Consider the following 21,429-nt stretch of genomic DNA (forward strand, 5'->3'; position numbering starts at 1 on the left):
TTGCTCTGCATTTGCTTTCACTGGCCTTCAAACACTCAAGGTGGAAAAAAAGCATTCTCTTCCCCAAAGTTGGAAAGATTTTGTTGAAAATCTCTAGTTAGAATACTTTTAATTTTCAAGTGAGATCTTGAAGTTTCCTAGGAAAGTCAGATCTCTCATACCTATTTTTTTACTTTACACACACACACACACTCCCCCCACCCTGCCCTGAACTCTTCATTTTCTAAGAGGGAAAAAAAATATCTATCCTATTACCTGTAATAGACAAGCCTAGTGGGCATATTTCTGGGATGCAGGTCTCCAGGATTCAAAAGCAGACGGAGTACGGATTAAAATAGGTCGTCTCTATGTTAGTGAATGCCCTGCACCCTCTGGTGTTGGCTGTAATAACACAGAAGCTCTTTGCTTGGTGTTTCCTTTCAAATGGCTCAGGCAGAGGGTCCCTTGCTCAATGGGCTGGAATGTTTCCTTTCCTCTGGCACTCCACTGAGTTTCCAGCTTCACATGAGGATCCCAGGCAGATTTCTGCAGGCTGCAAGCTCTCCCAAGTGCTGGAGAGCCATGCAACTGGGCCCCAGTCCTTCTGCAGAGTCAGCTGGAAAGGATTAAGGTGGTTTGTAAGAAAGGCACCCCTCTGTAAATAGGCTTTCTTTATGTACCATCTGTAATGAAACCCCTTAGGATTGTAACTTTAGGAGAGTATTTGTTGCCATCAGTCATTTTTGGAAGCTGAGGATGCAAAGAAATTATTCTCTGATCTGCTCTATAGGAATAGCACCCTGTCCTCATCTTCCCTCCTTTTCCCTTTCCCTTTTGTAGTTTTGAAGGATTTGGGCAGTTTCTATCTTCACTAATCTGACTGCTTCTAAGTGACAGGGGCCACACCTCTTGCCTGTCCCCCACACGCTTGCACCAGCTCAACTCTTCTGCTTGTTTCAGGCTGCTGTTGATTGTTGTCTGATTATGACTTTTCACCAGCTTTCAAGGCTCTGTATTTTCTGGTAAATCCCAGTGTGGTAGTTTGGAGAAGGAAGGTGGATGTCAATGAAGCTGTCCAATTTTCTGTAGTGGGAATTGGGAACATTTAAGTCTCACAGGCATCCTGCTAATGCCAGCAAAACCCAGGAGTCAGTGGGGTCAGGCAGTGCGGAGAATTGTGACAGAGCAGGACTGTGGCTGACAGAAGGGCTGCATAGGCTCAGGTGAGCCCCTGAAAATATGCTCAAGAACCAGGAAGTAATAGTGCTCTCTCCCTACATGTACTCAGGCTGGCTTCTTGCAGAGCCAGCAAGTGAAGGTTGGGAAATTGCCACAGCTCTTCATCCTTCCCCTTCCCTAAAACACAGCTATTAAAACCACAAGTAGATGCTTGTATTTTGTGTGATGAGCCTTTATTGAAATACTTGACATTTAGTTCCTCTGCTTGCATAATTTTGTCTTTTCAAAGGGACATTATACTTTCCATGGGAGTCTCTTGCTGGGTTGTCTAAGCTGTTTTTAAGAAACAGTCCATTTAAGTGCAACAGTCAGGCAAAGACTCAGGCCTAAGCTGCTGGAGGTCAGCATCACAGCCCCACCTGGGAAGTACTTCTGACCAACACAGTCTATGATAGTTGTCACAGCCAACATAGTCTCCTCACATGTGGGCTGGATCTGCTCAGGGGGTAGAACAAATCCATAAGTACCATTGTCTCGCAGTTCAAATGTGTAGGAGAAAGGAATGCCAATCATGTGAGCCCAGTCCCGTGAGGAGCCTGAGTTATTGTCTGTGAATTCAAAAATAGAGGGGAGATATTTGTATTAAGCATGGTTCTTTGAAAATACTTCTTTCTATAGTTAGTGCAAGATTATACTAGAATCCCTGAACTAAGCAGTAACTGTATATCACTGTGACATGGAAAGCAGAGCTTCTAGGTGCTGCAGTTCTTAGTTATACTAAAGGTCTTCCATGGACTTTCCTAAGGGAAACAATTATTCATAAGATAGTATTGTACAATAACAGGAGATGAGTTCCAGGGATTCTGTTTGTAGCATTTTACTGTGATTAGTGTAGGGTACAAGACAGACTGGCCATTTGTCTGTCCTGGTACTTAATTTCCTATATTGATGCTGCCTGCAATTTCTTTGTGTATTTGTGTTTAAGCCTAATTATGGTCCAGTCTGAAAGATTTCTAGCAATTCCCTGTATCATTGTTCATCTGCCTCCTGGATTTTTTTCTTACCTATTCAATGTAAGTACAAACCCTGGCTCAATGTAGTCATGGGCATGGACAAGTTACTTTATGCTTACACTGCATTGCTCATGCAGTAGGTGACTCATGCAACTCGGAGACTGGCACAGACAGATGCTGTGAACAGGCAAAACCGTATGGGTACTGGAGCCACCTGCTTACTGTTCTGAGTGACTAGCATGACTTATTGCTTACTGGGAAAATATTGGGTTTACCAGGCAGTCTCTAGGGCCCTCTAGTCCTCTGTGTAAAAGGCTGTCAACTAGTATCAGCTGTGATGGTGTGTTTGTGACATGGCTAACCAGTCTATTAGGAACAAGGCTGAAACCAACATACTTCACACAAAACTGCAGGCAGCTGCCATGTGATAGTGTCTGATGGAGTAACTATAGACCTGATTGGGATTTTAATTTTTGCTTGACTCCAGTGAAGACAAATAGGAGTTTTGCTGCTGACCTCAGCAGGATCAGGATGATTTATCACCAATCTCGTTCTGTCCCCTGTGATGTATCTGTGAGGAATTCATGTAGGAACTAGCTTCTGATCAATGCTTCCTTCATTCCTGCAGTCAGCTTTATAACGTACAGTGTTATCTTGTATTCAAATGACTGCTGCTTAGATGTTGCACCGAACCAGCCCATTAAATATTACTCAAAGAGGAAACTCAGCAAAACAGTACTTACTGATGCCTGTGACACAAGAATGACTCTTCTTTGAAAAACAGCAATCAAAGGGAAACATAAAGAAACTTACATAAAATTAAAGAGGTTGGTCCTACTTTATAGCTGGTCCCATACTTTTCCATCAGGGCAGCAGCTGCTTTCTCTGCAACATGCATCTGTAAGTTCAAAATAAGAACAGCATTGTCATCAGTGCCAGTACATTTGGCAATTTAGTTCGAGTGGACCAAAATTTCTGTCTCTTCCAGCTTTACATTTACATATGATCAGCTTTAAGTTTTGATATTAATTAAGGACTTTAGAGAAACCCATTAAAAATTTGGGCAAATTGTTCTTTATTTTTTTAATGTAAATTATGTTAAAATTTTACAAGTTACTCTGCTATTAGGTAGAGAACATATTTGCTTTGTTGTAAAGCTAGAGGGCTGTATTTTGGAGAATTAGAGTCTATGCTGTATAGCATATTGATACTGACTACAGCAGTGATTGATCTCTTACACTTGTTAAATTGTCATAGACTGTATCCCACCATCTTTAGAAACTGAGCCACAGACAGACTAAATGACTTATATGAAGTCCAAACCCAAGTCCCTCATGCTCTTGATTAATGCTTCCACTACTGGAATATTTATAAACATACATGTTAATGAACACAAATTAGAACACTCAGAAACTGAGGGGAGAAGTTATCAAGTAGGCACCTACTTTGCTCCCATTCTCCTAGTAAGCACATTTCCAGACACAGTCATGACAGCTGCGTGTGTATAATGTGCTGGCATCCAAAAGTGCAAACGCATTCTTTTATGCAGCAAGAACTTGGTGCTCTTCTCTACTTTACCTTGCATTGCAGTAACCCTATCTGTAATAGTTCAGTTTTCCTGATTTAAGATGAAGGATTAAGATTAATTCTGAGGCAAATAAACCTTGCTGATATTGCATGGAGCAGCAGTAATTCTGGGAGCCAAGCCCCTGAATAAGCCCAGCTCCTCTGAAGGAAAGGCAAGAGTCAAATCACATTGTGCCACATGCTACTGCCTGTACTTGTTTTCTAGAAGTGTAGAAGATGAATGTTTTGCCCTACCAGTTCTTCACTGTTACTTGGAGGTTTTGTTGTGGAACCGTATGGAGTGAGGATGCACTGTCCATAGGAGTGAATTGTTAAATAGCACAAAATGTCATTCTTCTTCCTTTTGATAAACTGAGCCACAACTCTTGTCTCAGGCTCTGATTCTGGTCCAGATCCACAGAAGATTTCACTGTCGCAGTTATAAGAAACACCAACACCTGGAGCAGAATACGAAGAGTGAATCAAAGGAGAGATGTAGAAACACCAGTTCAGAGGGAACAGGGAAATTTACATTGGAGTGTTAAGGTGTGTGTTTATATGGGCAGGGAGACTAGACAGCTCAGTGGGACTTCAACATTTTACTGTGTCGGTAGCAACTAAAATTTGCTACAAGACTGAAATATTTAACACATATTTACAGGCTGGCTGCAACAAAACCACTCTGACACCACCACAGTGTACCACCTGCCAGGGAAGCTTTGGAGACTCCTTGAAATTCATGACAAACGTAAATACTGGCTGTTAAGTGACTAACTCCTAACATTGCTGCCTAGAGCTGACGCTTGCTCCTGCAGTCAATTAGGAGTGTAGTTATATAAGCAGCAATTTTCTTCTCACAAAGAGAAAGCTAGTTCAAAGTCAGTGACTTAATATTGTTACAAACCAGGTTTTTATTTTTACATATGTCTTGATGACAACAAGATTCCTTTCTTAAGGACTTCATCTTATTTCAGGGACTAGTTATTACTCTTGCTTTACACTTGTGTTGTCAATCTGAAATACTTGGAACTTACTGCCCCAGGAGGAATTGAAGTTCCGGTTCAGATCTGTCCCGTAGCAGGTGCCATTCATATATGGAGCACGGTTTTTCCTCCAGAAACGATCCTAAACAGAAGTATCTTCAGTTACATAACAACTCAATGATCCATAGGACCCAGTGATAGTACAGTGTAAAATCTCCTTTATTTTAGACTTCTGCCTTCTGACTAACTCTTGCATTGTAAGAGTGCAACTTTCTGTACAAGGGTGATAAAGCTTAGTGACAGAACATTTTATCTACTACAGCCAGGCTGTCATCTTCCCCAAGCCTGCATGCACCTTGAAATGAGCCTCCTGAGCTTTAAAGAAAAAAGTGTGCTTTTTCTGTAGTACTCAACTGCTTCCATGTGGTGTTGCACTCCTAAGAAATCCTTGGCACTGTGAGGGATACCTCTGTGTCCAAGAGACAGCAGCTGAACTTACGTTTGTTTCAGTATCAAGAGGACGAATGTTTTTTTTTGTTAGCTAATCTTGCTGCTGCTCCTTGTTTCCCTGCTATACTCACTGTTATACTTGGTTCTCTGCAGACCTTCCTGCACTGCCTGTATGAGCTTCCCAGCTGAATTACCTGTGCATCTCAACTGCAACATGTGGTATGCCCCAAACCTGCCAGGGAATAAGCTGGGTGACAGCAGGATCCACATGGCGATAGGCTGAGCCTGTTGGACCATGCTGTGGTCCTGCATTAAAATGTGTTTTGACTGGGCCCAAGAGCCTGGAAACGTGATGAGAGTTGCTGAAGACCAACATTTTACATTATCCTCCGTATCAGAGAAGCAAGATTACTTGGGAGGGCACACGTATTTCAAAACCAAATAGCCCAATATTTGGCCAATTCTCCTCCTGTCCCAAGCTGAAAAGGTGCTTAGACTCATTTGCTGGTTGAGATCTCTTGCGAAGAATGACTCCTCCAGACATGCTTAACTCCATCAACCAAGCCTTGATCTGTTAGCAGGGAAGTAAGTACATCCCCCAACATGCAAAAGCAATTGATCCTGTGGTTTTGTCCTCTCTCCCCAAGGCTTATGACATTTGCTAGGAATTTTTAGCCCTGTAATCTCAAGTAACAGCTGATTTATAGAAAAAACAAAACCTCTTTGCCGTGAGATGTTTTGTGTGAGTAATAATTCTGTCCTGTTCTCTGTTTAAATATGATTGCTATGATTGTATCTAAAATTAACAAAACATGCTGTACACACGTAACTTTTGATCTAGACCTGGATTTTCACTACTTACTTTTTCCCAGGAATAGATGTAGCCATCAATATTGAGGACTGGCAAGATGTAGAGGTCCAAATTCTGCAGAAATCTGTTTATCTTTGGATCAGATTTGTAATTCTGAAGAATCTGAAAAGAAAAAATACAGAGGACTGAGCAGAGAATCTAATGGTAATAATGGGAAAGAGCTAGTTTAACCATCATCAGCAGGGAGTCACTCAGTCCTGGATATCACCATGATATCCAAGGTCTACTTGGTCCCCAGATACATTGAGATATCTACCTTTTGCCATTAACAAAGTGACAATGTTTTCAGTTACAGTGTACTTTGTATGGATACAGTCTTGCAGCTATGAAAGCTGCATGATGGCATACTTGCACACCAGGCACTTTCAGTACACATGGAACATTGCTATTTCCATGTGTACTGATTGTAAATTGTACACATGTTCATTGCTAGGGTTGATTTATTCCAAGGGGACTGGCTCTGTGATGCAGAGTGGCTTGATCCTAATGTCACTGTGGGAAACTGAGAGATTGCTATCAAGATCAGTGGCTTTGGAATCAGTTCAGGTGGAGCAAACAATGTGCTAGCAAATATTGTCCCATATCTCATCTCAAATTGTGACTTGGACTTAGGTCTCCACAGGTATCCATACTATGTACTAATTTTGAAATTCATATTTTAACAGAAAAAGCCTAATTCTTGAAGGCACAATAGAGAACTGAAATATCCAAAGTTATATGTCTTTTTTATTGTCTAAGTGGAAGAGTGAGGACTCACTTCTTTCACAAACCACTGGCAGAAGGCTGGAGAGATCCATTCTCTGGCATGAATCCCACAGTCCATCCAAATGATCTTTTTGGTTTTATCTGATGGTTGACTGATCTGAGGAAGTGTAAAAATGATCATTTGGAAAATCGTTACATTACAATAAAATAGCCTACCATAATACAGAAAGAAAAGGATGTGCCTTGATATGCCATTGAGCCATCTGAGATTATTATTCTTACAGACATCATTGTGAGAAGCTCTCCTTCCTAATAACCCCATCTCTGTAATATCACAGGGCAAGAGTTTTAAAGTGTCTGTTGAGCAGGAGTGTCAGTAAAACAGTTTCTTTTCATTTATATTAGTCAGTCATAGTACTGGTTGTTCTTACTTTGAGAATTTATTTATTTTTTTTCAGAAGAGGAAGCAAAAAGAGGTAGGGAATCTAATGTTACTCAGTGATAGGGACAGATTAGATAATAACTAACCCAATTATTAAGACTACGGTTTTTACTAGAGCCTCTGATAAAAAATGTCATAGAATACTCCTAGCAGAAAGGCTATATGCTGTAAAAAGTAAGAAAAACAACAAAACAGAAGTCTTTACCCTCACACACAGCTGTTGCCAAGCTAGTTTCAGCTTGATTTGTGTTTCTAAACAAGACTGCAGTTAAATTTGTTGTTTTCACTGGATAATAGCAATAGCAATGTTATGGTGATAGTGTATATGAAAGTTGGCAAATCTTACTGTACTGTAGAGGAGTAAAACCATCTCCTGTTATTTCGGTGAACTGGAATAAGCACTATCTTAGGAAAGATCTGAAACCTGTCTTCTCCTATGTACTTTTTTGTGAAGACACCTTTTATTCATTTTAAGAAAGTTCCTACCTTACCTGCAGATAATACATTGTTCGATTCTCAGTTGTCTTCCCCAGGTAGTGCTGAGTCACTAGCTCACTGTTGCTCTTCTGGATCTGACTCATCCATTGATAAATCTGAAACAGTGACAGAGAATTTTTGGTCCAAAGTGGGAGTTTTCTTCTCCTTCCCACCTCCATTTCCAGGTTAAAGCATTTCCTTTCCGTTAGGCAAGCAACATTTTCCTCAGAGCTTATTTCAATCTGTAATCACTTAACACTCATGGAAGGCTTTCCACTTGCCTCTGAGCAAAGGCATGGTTATATCTCACTGGATGTTAAAGATAACATCACTGCAATACAGCACTGACACTCTATTCTGCCATCATATTGGGCATCTTTTTGTTGACTTTATGAGACATGGAGCCACACCATCAAATCTTCAAAACAGTATTACAGTCTCTTCCCTATTAGTACTGATTTTCCACATCTGAGTTCAGCAGCAGTCATCGTAGAATCATAAAATGGTTTGGATTGGAAGGGATCTTAAAGATCATCTAGTTCCAACCTCCCTGCCATGGGCAGGGACACCTTCCACGTGACCAGGTTTCTCAAAGCCCCATCTGACCTGGCCTTGAACACTTCCAGGGATGGGGCATCCACAAGTTCTTTGGGGAACCTGTGGCAGTGCCTCACCACCCTCACAGTAAATAGTTTCTTCCTAATATCTAACCTAAGTCTACCCTCTTTTAGTTTAAAACCATTACCTCTTGTCCTATCACTACATGCTCTTGTAAAAAGTGCCTCTCCTGATTTCTTGTAAGTCCCCTTTAGGTACTGGATGACTGCTATAAGGTCTCCCTGGAGCCTTCTCTAGATTGAACCACCCCAACTCTCTCAGACTGTCTTCATAGCAGAGGTGCTCCAGCACTCTTGATCATCTTCATGGCCCTCCTCTAGACTGTTTCCAACAGCTCCATGTCCTTTTTATGTTGGGGGCTCCAGAGCTGAATGTGGTACTGCAGATGGGGTCTCACCAGAGCAGAGTAAAGGGGGAGAATCACCTCCCTTGACCTGCTGGCCATGCTGCTTTTGATGCAGCCCAGGATTCAGTTGGCTTTCTGGGCTACAAGCGCACATTGTCGGGCCATGTTGAGCTTTTCATCCACCAGCACCCTCAAGTCCTTCTCCTCAGGGCTGCTCTCAATCCATTCTCTGCCCAGCCTGTATTGATACTGGGGGTCATCCCCAATGGATAGGTCAAACAAATTATACATGAATATTGACTCTGCTCTCTCACTCTTATGATGTGGGTATGAGGAAGAGTATAGCTATGCCTTTGTCCAGTATAGCTATGCCTTTGTCCAGGCTTACCCACTAGTCTGTGAAACATGTCTACACACCCTGATGACATTATTCTCTCCTGAAGTGCCAAAAACCTATCCTTAAATTACTTCTTTCTACAGGTCTCCCACTGTTCACCTCGTCTTCCTCCCTGGGATTCCAGAGACTACAATAGTCATTGCACTTCACATTTGGCTCAGCATCAAACATCCTGGGGCTCAAATGAATAAATGCTAGAGATAATAAGTCATAATAGGGTAGAAAGGTAGCAAACAAATCAACTGAACCCCAGAATATTATTTGCAAAACAATATGGCTGCTTCACACAGAGTGTTTATTTTAGCCAGGGAGGAATTGGGTATTTAATCAAAATCAATGACAAATTCATGTTCAATTCAACCAGGCCAAGGTTCTAGTCAAAGAGTAAGGACTAATTCTGCAAAGAAGAAAGCCAGAAGGAGCTCCACTGACTTAAACTGAGCTTTCTGCAAGCACAGAGTTGCTCGCTATGCCATTTACATAATAGCAGCATCAAAGAAAGAAAGCAGACTTGGGTTCCTCTTTACCTCTTCCATTGGATGGTACTGGGTGTAGACATAACTTTCTGGGACCTGTCTGTGGTTGCTCCTCTCCCTTGGCATGCTCTGATCCACAAGTTTGTGCACATCAGGTATTAGGACTCTGAGCAGGGAGGGCAAAGGGGAGACAGAAAAGAAAACAATCCCAAACAGTTACTGTAGAACTATCACGGTGGGTACATTGCTTACATCAACAAGTGACAGGATTTAGCCTCTTTTGTTGTGGACTGTCTAGCAAATAAGTCACCATCAGCATAATGGTTGCTTTTATGTAAGACAAATTTCAAAGTACTGAGATTTTCACTGATTTTAAAAATAAAATAATAATTTTACCAGATTTAAAAAAAAATATTGACAATTTTCTAAAAAAAAAAAAAGAAGTTCAATATCTTTCTTTTCTTTATAACTTCTACTTCTGGAAAAAACTCCAAAATAACCACCTTTTGGGAACAGGAGAAAAAGTGAAAACTTTTACATTAGTGTTTCATTGTATTTTATGGAGATATTTTCAATTTGCAAGGACTTCACAGAAGTATTCATTGCAATTTGCAAAAATTGGAACAAACCCCCTCTTCCCTTCAAAAAGCTCTTGCTTTTTAGCTACAAATTAATTCAGAAATGAGTATAGCATAGGCGCGATTCCATGATCAAGGGAGTCAATAAAACCTTCTCCTTGGCTTCAGAGTGCTTTGGATCATGCACTGCTTTCTCACTGTAATCAGCCCCTTGTAACACTGTTACAAATCTGTGCCCATTGTAAATGATTGCGATAAGACAATTGCAAAGCCAGCTTAAACACTGTTGATTTCAAACACTCTAAGTGCTAATAGGCTATTCTGCTGACAGTAGCACTGATCCGCATTTCTGGAAACTGCACATAAGAAACTTTTAAGACTGGTTACAGCTGACTTTCACTCTGAGCTTTGATGTTTATTCACATCTGAACATCAAACTAAAATTCAGGCAGGGCAAATTCCCATGAACTGAAACCACACACACAAAATGCCTTATCAGAGCTCTGGAGAATTGAAATCCTAGAGTTTGACACAGTCAGAATATTAATGTCCTGATTATAATTTGTCATTTATGTCTCTATCATTATATACCTAACTGTCATGTTACCTTCCTTGCATGTCAACTGCCTTCTAAAAAGTGATTCCTGCTTTGAATCAGTTATAGGAACTTTAACTCTAACTTTGCCATACTTATCTCAACCCATTTGCAATACAAAGCCAAAATTTCAGCTTGACTTTAAATTACCCACCTCTTTCTTCTGTACCCTACACAAGGTAGATACAGTTCTGGCCCCAGTCCAAGGGGGGGTAGTGGTGGAGGAGCAAACAGCTAACTTCAGTTTAGACTTTTAAGTTTCCACAAGAATCAATCGAAGCCATTAGAAAATGAAGAGCCTTGATATAAATAAGAGGTTAAATATCTTCTGGAATGTTGTCTAAGTCCTGGATACCTAAACCTGATGCTAGATCATTTGTACTGGCTCCCACCTCATCTCTCTCCATCTCTGGTTGTCAGGGTATCACACTTACTAAAAAGAATTTGTCAGGCAAGATTCAGGATGTCAAGATCAGCTTTAACTCTAAACAGCTTTGAAGTGGCACCAATCCTCCTTTAACTGATCTTTGATTGCTGAATGTCAGTGTATGTCCATAGGCCGTTTGTCACCAGCCCGGAATGACTACAGGATTGTTTGTATGAAATATAGCTAGCTACTTGTTACCTGAAAAAGTCAGTTCCAAATGGGAATGGGACTGTGTGAGGAATAGATTTTATTTAATCCTATTTGGCTTTATAAACACTGTATTTGGATTAGGTCTTCAGGTTGGAAGTAAAAGCATGGCAGTTAGTGAAGATGTGTGGCTGGGTAGGTGTGATAAAGCATCATGGGCCATTTGCAGCTCATGGCTCCTAATTGTGTGTGCAGTGGGGACTTGCCACTCCAACCTTTGTCCCAGACTGGGATATCTCTGGCTGGCTGGTGGCAGAAAATTCTCACCAGCCTGGTGGGGGGCGCGATAGGGATAGGAATTAGCAGCTTTGAAGAAACTGGCTGAATATTCACTTTGAAAGGGCTCTTCTCCAAACCAGAAGAGCAATAAGAGACAGGGAAGGGAAAAGGGAAAAGGAGAGCTACAGAGGCTGTTTCTCTGCACTGACACTGATTAAAACTTTGGGCTCTCCAAAATAGGGAGGACCCTGTGTTCAAGTATCCATGCTTTCCAAGAGCAAAGCATGCTTCTATAAGTCGTGTTTGTACCAAGTCTGGCTTCCTGACTTCAGGCCAACAAACTGAGTCATACATCTGAGCACCATCCTCTGTCACTGAGAAGGCAAGAGTAGGGAACAAGACAGATTGGGCTGTCTCAGATCCTGGCTCCAAATTCACAGTCCAGGCCAGTGGGAAGGTGAATAATCAGGGCATAGGGGAATGTGTTTTTAAAACTCTAAGAAATATATAGTGTCTGTGCATTGGGTAGGTCAAAGTAAGTTGGAGGCACTGGGAACAAAGGTTGGGTCCTATCATCAGTACTTGCTGATGGTTCACTGGAAAGGCCAGGTCCTTCTGTGATAACAAGGAAGATTGTTAGAGCCAGCCTTTCCCATTAAGAAATTAGAGGTTGTACCTGTAAGAGATTATATGCTGAGCTAAGCTGTCTTTCACCTCCTGCACCAGAGGGGCTGGGACCCTTATGTGCAAGTCTTCTCCAGCCCAGATGTCTTCAGGCTGAAGGGGCTTCCACAAATCCAGCTGTGCAGAGAAGAAAGAAATGCACAAATCAAGCTCTGTTTCCAGAATGAGAAAGTATTATTTAAGATAGAGTAGCTGCATATTAATAAATGGAAGTTTTCCTTCAAATTCTCCCCTTAACTATTCTCCAGCCATCTGTTCATAGAGCATACAGCACAAGCTTTAATGCTTCCATTTATTCAGACACCACTGAGAAGGAGCAGCATCTTCACAGAGCCATGCAAGGAAACTTAACTTCTTCCCATACATTCCTTCAGGTAGTGGAAGGGCAATTCTACCCTACGCTAAGAAAAAAAAAGTTAGGTAAAGCTTCTTCAAGTTTATGTTAACCTTCATTCCTGTCCAAAGTTACATGTAAATCTTTTTTGCAGCCCAAGACCCCACTCTGCTCTTTGGGCACACATGATTATTCTTACTCACCAGTAAAGTGCTGCAAAGATGCTGAAGATGCTGGACTTGCTGAAATGTTTCTGGCACAATATGCAAAACCTGATCCCTGGAAATTCACCAGAGAAACAAGATCAGTTTTAATGCCTGTTAGAGTACTCATGATTTCATGAGTCAAAAGGAGGTATTTTGTTACGTAGAAGGAAGACAGAGCATATAACTGAGTGCTGTTCCAACAAAAACATGTCTGAGTGATGAATACCTGGAATGTTTTAGCTACAAATAGGACTAAGTGATGCAAGTTTTCTGTTGCTAGAGCGTTAGGTTAACTCTGGTTCCTTGCCAGAAGCAATTCTTTATTTACCATACCAGCTTCACAGAAGCCAACTGCTCACATGAGCCTTGGTGTGTGTTTCTGCCTTTGCAGGACCAGGGCCAAAACAAGATCATTGGTAGTATATAATAAACTATATATTTGATAAGATGTCACTTTTTTTTCCCCTTGTTTGGGAATTATTCAGTTATTCCAGATAGACTTGATGCTTTTCTGATCTACTTAGGCATGCAAAAACGTAAGATAGCCATGATAAGTGAACATTGCTAGAGCTTGAGATGTTCACAAACCACTTTCCATGAGAACAGCAAGTTTATTCTGCAAATAGTGAAACTGTGGTCTCTAGAACTGTGTATTCTTAGGAAACAAATATTTCTAGTACAACATCTATCATTTTATATTTCTAGAAAAGACACACAGATCCAGTATCTGAGTATATATTTTCATGAGACCCCATGAAACTTTCATTTACTACAGGCTTAATCTAAAAAAAATATTGAAAGTTTACAAAGGACAAATTAAAATGGTTGGAAATGCAGAAAAAAATAAATCTGTATGTTCTATTAAAACCCTTTTGTAATTATTTTTCTTAAATTTTTTTCAGTGTTCTTTCAGATCGGCTTTCCAGGACTGATAGCAAGTGTGACATTTCTAATGAAAGGGTTTCATAATGAAGAGAGGATTTTCACAACTACATTACATTACCGGAAGGTGAGATAGCAGTTATCCACTACTGATGTGATAAAATGGGGAACCCAGGAAATGTTCAGATTTGTTAGTAACCAATAACTACTGCTTCACGGTCTCCTTTAGTGACTTCAACAGGCCTTGGAGCCTTTACAGGACAAGTACAAAAAAAGAACGTTAAAGCTTTTGTAACAGAAATTCTTGTTGCAAAAGCCTTTCATTGCTTTTTATTAAAGCCATGGTCATTATGGCCATCAATATAATATGCTTTCATCATCTGAACTGCAACTGCTATCATTTGTGCTTCCATACACAAATATACAATTATCAGCTTAATACACATGCAAATATAATTCACTATTCATTCACATTATCCAATGAAAAATAGGGAGATTTGGGGGTTTTTGTATCTCTCTTGAAAATATCACCTTTGCTGATAGAGAAACGTAGAACTTGATAGTTAAAAAGGACATTTACAACTGGTTCAGGAGACTGTTAACATACAGGACACTCATCTGTGGGGCAAAATGATTATATTTGCTAACAATTTGGTACAGCAGCCGTAATATCTTTGTAACAAACCTTGTAGATGCAGGATAAACATCTTTGCTAGGAGAATAAACATCTCAGCTGCAGTTCAGAGTTTATTCTCTCTAAATGCCTGGGCTTGCTTTGCTCTTTGTCTGTCAGGAAGGGAAACAATATCCTGTAATATCTTTCTATCCTCATTGACATTATGTCTTAATTACACCAAATGAAAGAAATGCCAGACAGTCAGATTGCTGCCAGATGGCCAGCTCTTATTTACTGATAAACCTTTTACAATAGCCAGTGTGGAGACAAATCATTTTTAACAGTGAACTAAGATTAGAAAGCACACACTTGTTTTTGATTATGTACTAGGATTCTCAGTGGAGAAGTGCAAAGTCAGCCCATGTGACCACATGAGAATAACAGTTTTTTAAATGCTACAGTTAAGCTTTCTTACCAAATTAAAGGACTGTTCTCAGCACAAGTTGCATTTCCTTGAATGCTCATACATTAGATACTTCATTTAAGATGTTGAACAGAGTAAATGACAACAAAAATGGGCTTTACTAGTCATTTCATCTTTGTGCAGGTGCTGCCCACCCAAAGTCACACTGACCATTTGATAAGTGTGTTTTTAAATCTCATGCAAGTACTCAACAGGTTCAGTCTCAGGCAAGAATTAGAAACAAAAATGAACACTGCATTACCAAGGGTCTATTGCATTCTATTCAGTGAAATTGACAGGTTCTGACTGCAACTCTGATACTAATCTAAAGACTGAACATTATCCAAGGGAAATAACACGTTCTAAAGAGAGAAGTAGTGACTCTGTAAGCTTTGCCAGGAGCTTTGCTGGGAGAGTTGTTGAATGGGTATGCTATGAAGGAACTTACTTGCAGTAGGTATTCCTTGGTTTTCTCTCCTTTTTAAAAATCAAATTCTGGGGATATAATTAGTCTAGAGGCATTGAGCACTGGACTGCTTTCACTGTATACTTTAGAAAATTCTGTGTATAAAGTTTTATATGTGGATAGCTGGCCTCCACACTGTATTTGTGCCCCTCCTGCAAATCCCAGCTGCTAGAAAGGCAGAGTGACCTATCATTCCTTGTAAAGTTGAGGGTGAATGAAACAAAATAGATTAGATAAGCAAACAGCATAATTTTATATCATTCATTTTCTTGCAAAGCAGAACCACGAAAGGAGAATACAGCCAAACTAGACATTTCATACTTTACGAAAACATTAATCAATAATAAAAAATGTGATAATCTAATTCTCTGAACACTTAGGGGTGAATATTTTCTGGACCAACTCCACTAGCTTGTTTGTTTGTTTGTTTGTTGCTGTTACAGATTGCCAACAGGGGTTCTGTATCTGAGCTGCTTTTGAGACAGCATCTTTTTCACATAACCTCAGCTGGCTTTTATTAACGGATAAAAATTTTGTCAATCACACACCCCCACCCCCCACCCCCCGCTTTATACTCAGAAAAGGCATTTTATTCCTAAAGCATCTGATTTCAAAGTTCATTATGAAAGAGGCTAAGCCAAATGAATTTCAGCTAATGGAAGCAGAGCATCCTGAGGTGCATTTGAGGGGCTTTCTGTGTCTCCTATGGCTGCAGCCATATCTTTGCTGGCTTGGATATAGTTCACTCTTTCTTCATTTCCCATCTTTATGTTTTCTTTCCAAATTTTACAAAGCTTACAGCTTAGTAACCCTGTCTCCAGGTTTTCGGTTCATAATTATTATTATTCTTACACAGTTCCTGAGAATTTCACTGCATGCACAATTTTTCCTGATACTCCATTCACACTCACCCGTCATATTGCAACTTCAAGCTGAGTTTTCCAGGAATTAACGTCCCCACAGAAAAGATGATCCCAAGAAAAAGCCACATCATTGTGCAAAGAACCCAGCCCTGACAGTGCAGGACTACAGAGGAGGAGGATGGATTTGGACTGAACACTTTATTTGTACAATTCTAATATATAACCAGAGTTATCCTGGAAGAGAACCTGCCCTTGTTGAATCATTAACTTCACTTTTAAATAGTTCTACTTTTTCTTAATTCTCCAAGCTCTCTTCCACACCCCAAAACACAAAAATATACAAATAGCAACATTCCTACTGAAGCAATTCTTCTAAGAAGTGAGAAGGTTTTTCTATATGTCACCTTCAAATCTTTGAAAATGTTACATGACAAAGTTGGTAGTCATTGGAGAGAGTGTTACCTGCAAGCTCCATGGCAACTAGTGAAGATTAGCTTATAAAAATCATAGGGATGGGAAGAACAAGAGAAGAGTGGTAAAACAAGCTCCATCCTTGCTGTCCTCCTCCCTGTGTTTGTGTCTTTGTGGATCACTTCTTTGACCTCTTAACTGCAATTCTGTCACTTGCCAACCCAAAAAGAGGACATGAAAGAACCAAACAACATTCCTGTAAAAAGGAAAGATGAGGACGTCAGAGTCTTATCTAAACCACTTTCAGTTGGACCAGATCAGTCTCTGACCACAGACTATCAACTTTACACTATCATAAAAGGTGGTTTTGTTATATACTCAAAACAGTGGGCTGGTTACTATCCAAAATATTTAGTTTCTTGCTTAGTTCATACATTGAGAGTGAACAGTTGAATTCCTCCCTTAATAGACTACAGTTAGACATACAGCACAGTTCTTCAGAAAGAAATTGTTTCGCTCAGCTTCTCTTTTGCATTACCACTATCTCGTGGCGATTTAATGCAGAAAACTGCATGGATTTTGGGTGAAGAGAGTGCACTAAGTCAGTTTGTTTGTGTACATATGCAATGGACATTAACTGTAATTATGGTATCTTTGTAAATCTTTCTCAGCAAAGTATGAAGTCCTCTTGCATTACTACCAAGGCTGTCATCAAGGAAACAGGCAGCAGAACTATCCCACTATAAAAGAAGAACAGCTTAACTCAAAAATGTGTTCTTACAAAGCCAGGCTTCATGCAAGAGAATACATTCCTCTTCATAAACCGCACCAGACCCTTCCCATTTTATTTCCAGACACTATAACTTGCTCAACAGCCTGAACCTGAAAATGGCAACAGTTTCCCTCCATGTAGATATCCAACCCACAGTGACTTCCAGAAGAGCTGAAGGAAGTCCAGTTTACAGGATTAGAGGCAGCTCCATATGTGAGGAATCAGAAAAACAAACTCATGTTGGAAGACCACATTCCATATTGACACTCAGGACACCTGCTCAGATAACCTTTGCTTTTGCCTCATTTATCTCTTCTGCTGCTATGAGGTGGACTAATGTTTTGAAGTCTTCTGCAGTGTTGTGTGTGCCCTTTTAGCAAAGCTGGCTTTGAACTGGGGTTCAGTCCCTTGACAGGGACTCAGAATCTAGGAACAGGAAAAGTGGAGGCATAGAGGAAAAAAACAAAAGGCTTAATCTTTTTTTTTTTTTTTTTTTTTTTTTTCTTCTCTTGCCTAAAAGATGCGCACAAATGGAGCAAATCATGATTTGCACTAACATTCAACTCCAGCCCAAAGCTTACACCTCCACGCTGAAAGCGGAAGCTATTTATTCTGTGGTGAAAACATAACTCCTATGATGCCAAACAGTTACAAAGATAAGTAGGGTCAATTTTCTTAATGGGCATAGGATTCAGAAGAAATGACAGTTGCTTGCTAGGTCTTTGATTCAGATTCCTTTGAAGTCTAGTTGATTTTAATGGGCTTCAGATGAAAGTCCTGTGCAAATAATCATGGACATTTCTCACTGATTTAAAAAATGGACTTGTTTGGGGACTTCAGCAGATTTGTTCATAAGAGACAATACTTAAGTATGTACTTAACATTCAGCTTGCAAGCAGCACTGCTGAATGCAGAATAAAAGCCATTAGAGACATTATTCTGCCACCAATGCAAAAATATCTTGGGATGAGCGGTTAACTTCAACAAGCCTATTGCCCTCTTAGGCATAAATAATATCTCTCTCAGTAATAAAGTCTGTTCTTTGGTCAGGTTCTTACTGGCAGCTGCTTATCTTTCTAGCAAATGTGGAAGGCAGCTTAATCCATTTATTCCCTCCTTGAAAACTGTGTGCAAAAAGGCATGGGATGTTCCGGGGAGAGGAAAGGTCATAAACATATGGTACAAACATGCCATATGAAACCATGTGGTGTCCTTTCTTCCAAACAAGTCTACTTTTCCTTTCTTCCATACATTCTTCTTAGAGTTTCAGAGCATTTTTTTCAGCATTAGTTTAGCCTCTCAACTGCCCTGTGAGACAAGCAAATATTATTTCCACTACTTAAAAGATTAAGAAAAAAGGGGGAAAAAGTGACTCCCCAAGGTGACATAGGAACACTGCTGCAGAGCCAGGAATAGAATTCAGATCTCCTGACTCCCTGTCTGGTGCTTCCTTAAATATATGACCATCTGCTCTCCTGCTGGAAGTATAGATACTATATGCTGACTCCAACAAGCTGGCTGCTAAGCCTGTTAGTTTATCCTCTTTTTATCCCATACTGATATCATCTCAAGCTAAGCTTTTGGCCTGGAGTCAAAGTGATTTCCAGTGTTTGAGTGATTCGACCTGCTTGTTATTGTTTTAACCTTGCACCACACATATGCTCAGTTATTTGTGACTTATCTGCATACAGTCTGTGTAGCAACAACTGCAAGCTAGAATTGATTTTTTTAAAGATTCCATAGTGAAGCATATCACATGTTTTAAACAACTATCATCTAGCAGTGAGTTTGATCCTGGTAGGTGCCTGCACCCGGATTTCCTACTGAGCTGCATGTAACTTTCAAGGACAAAGAGCTTATTAAAAACGCAAAAATCTAACACACTTGTGTGTCTCCACAAACATCAGTTCATCATGTTAAGCTTTCCCAGTTCCACAGCTAAATCCCACGCTGACTCCATCTGAACTAAAAACCAAACTAGAACTAGATGGAATTCAACAAGATTGACGTTTTTTTAAATCATCACCTCGATTCTGAAAAAAACATCCTCCAGTAAATCTCCTCTCATTGCTGCAGAAAACTCACAGTATGTGTCCAAGACAGAATCATCACTCAGTAGGATCAATACAGTAGCATGCTGACTAATGTGCCTTAAATCCTAGTCTTCTGCTCCACTGAAGACGGTGGCTGGGTAATTCAGCTGTTTTACTGAAATATCCTTTGGTTATCACTGTAGCTTTACTTGGAGGAAGCACACAATGAATTGACAGTTGTGTTTCCCATTGACTTGTCATAGGAGATAGCTTATTCTGTATGCATTTTCTTTTTCTATGAGTGCTAAAAGATATTTCTGTCTTTCTGAGCAATTTTCAAAATACTCCAATTCATTCTACGATATTAAGTATATGGACTTAATTCTGTAGCATGTCAATATTCAGCAGTACATTGTGTGGTCCGCAATGTGAATCATTGCTCCCCTCAGTATACCAAGTCTTCATGTTTCACAGCTTTGTCAGAGAAAGGGTTTTCTGAAATTCTCTGGACTCCATTGTGATTTGACAGTGCTAACTGTTCTCAAGCTTCATTAGCTCCAGCAACAATTGTAGTGTAAGTGGGAATATACTGGAAGTTATGCTAAGTTATGACAATTCTCTCCTAGAGTCATTGTGCTGAGTTTTCCCTCTCTCTTTCTCTCAGGTTACACTGAAAACACCCCGTTAACCTTACATTTGAAATTTTAACATAATCTTAAACCAGAAAGAATTCCAGCCAACATACACTAGATTAGCATGACATTACTAGCAAATCTTAAAATTAGTTCCATTAAGCCAACCTTAAAAGTCCTTCAGATCACCCAGCTTTAGCTTGGTGGAACTAATTTGACAATTCGTACATGATCTGGTAATTTCAAGAGACACACATTTACAGATACTTTCAAAGGTTTCTCCGTAGTTTTTACAGCATTTATACACATGTATACTGATGTATTTTGAGCCAAAACTGGAAATATCAGTGTGTTGTGTCAGTGTGGGAAATAGCACCTGCCTTTTTTCTACAAGTCCCGTAATGCAGTTTTTAGACAGCATTCTAAAGTACCCATTCAGTAAGCAGTTCCTTATGGAAGTGGGCTGAAGCAGGCTGACAAAATCTGTATTGGTTTAATTAGGCTGGCTTCCTCAGACACGATTTTCTTTAACCAGGAAAGGAGAATGTCATTAGTGTATTGTCTTTCCTTAATTAATTGCAGGTGGCCTGGGTGTTTATTTTTTCTTCATCCTTTAGACAGCAAAATGTCACTGCTAAGAAGCCTTGAGCCGGTCCTTTAATATACAGTCTGAATTTGAGAGGATATTTACTACCTGTTACTGAAAGGTAACAAACACTATTGGCTTAGTTCTAGGAGTTAAGGGTGATCACCTTTACAAGGAGTTGTGCCCCAAACCCTGCAGTAGTATACTAGTAGTATATTTCAGGTGCAACAGTAAACTGCTGAACCCAAAGTCCATAAACACAAGCTGGCTTAAAAATAGCATTATTTGTAGTTTGATCAAAGGCAAGATTTAATTTGCTGACAGTTTTTAATGTGCCTGAATCCACTGTCAGAAAGACCAGTTAGATTTTCACAGTCACCCTCTCCAGTCCTGAAAACTTTCCCTCATAAGAATACCTTCTGATGACATAATTAGAACTTATGGTTTCAAAGGTATTGCTCTGGGGGAAAAGGATTTTCCTAAGTGTTTGATGCTATATTGATGTTCTGAGTGGGCAAGTATTAGGCAAGAATTCTTGATTCTGTGAAGAAACAAAACTTCTTATAAACCTTTAGCTGTCAAAGCAATATGTTGTTTGTTTTAATTAGGCATTTTTAAAGATGTTATATAACATTAAAAGCCTATCTTGTATTTTAAAATAAAATAATTACCTTTGTAAGTAAATAAACTCATATTATTTTATTGCTACTAGCAGAACTGTAAAGGACAGCAAGCAGATAAGTCTTTATTATTGCTTAATGGTTAAAAAACAAGCTTACTGCACTGTATTCTAGCATAACCAACAATATTTTTAATGAATTCTATTACAAGCATTAAAATACTTCATGATTAGATGCAAATATGTTTGTATACGATTTCTTAGACCCAAACAATATACACTATATTAACTTTAACTTAAGTAATTAACTTTTGCAGCTATAAAACATGTTCAT

The 21,429-nt window shown here is 39.7% G+C and overlaps 2 protein-coding genes across 3 annotated transcripts in view; one reads left to right on the top strand and one right to left on the bottom strand.

Annotated features, from left to right (window-relative positions):
• Positions 1–13,772, top strand: part of KLF7 (KLF transcription factor 7) — a 112,327-nt gene extending 98,555 nt beyond the window's left edge. Inside the window, exon 8 of one of the 2 annotated variants that reach the window (XR_008748412.1) lies at positions 13,655–13,772. The gene's annotated coding sequence lies outside the window, so the exon portion shown is untranslated. The remainder of the gene's footprint in view (positions 1–13,654) is intronic. The other variant, XR_008748411.1, reaches the window with a different exon arrangement.
• Positions 1,370–16,237, bottom strand: CPO (carboxypeptidase O). The gene is made up of 11 exons (XM_013298793.3): positions 16,091–16,237; positions 12,750–12,825; positions 12,205–12,329; positions 9,554–9,668; positions 7,680–7,781; positions 6,799–6,903; positions 6,033–6,143; positions 4,772–4,862; positions 3,993–4,195; positions 2,985–3,069; positions 1,370–1,766 (listed from the first exon to the last, which is right to left on the bottom strand). The coding sequence occupies exons 1-11, from the start codon at positions 16,171–16,173 to the stop codon at positions 1,498–1,500; spliced, it is 1,365 nt and encodes a 454-aa protein (XP_013154247.1). The 5' UTR covers positions 16,174–16,237; the 3' UTR covers positions 1,370–1,497.
• Positions 16,238–21,429: the final 5,192 nt, after the last annotated feature.

The sequence above is a fragment of the Falco peregrinus genome, chromosome 8 (genome assembly GCF_023634155.1).
Source record: "Falco peregrinus isolate bFalPer1 chromosome 8, bFalPer1.pri, whole genome shotgun sequence".
Lineage (NCBI taxonomy): Eukaryota > Metazoa > Chordata > Aves > Falconiformes > Falconidae > Falco > Falco peregrinus.

Bases quoted from the DNA above. Each gene is read 5' to 3' on its own strand.
- CPO (XM_013298793.3), bottom strand. From the start codon at position 16,173: ATGATGTGGCTTTTTCTTGGGATCATCTTTTCTGTGGGGACGTTAATT. The intron at 12,826-16,090 runs GTGAGTGTGAAT...GTGAATTTCCAG, and splicing joins TTGAAGTTGCAATATGACGG to GGATCAGGTTTTGCATATTG. The intron at 6,144-6,798 runs GTGAGTCCTCAC...TTTTCTTTTCAG, and splicing joins GCCAGTGGTTTGTGAAAGAA to ATTCTTCAGAATTACAAATC.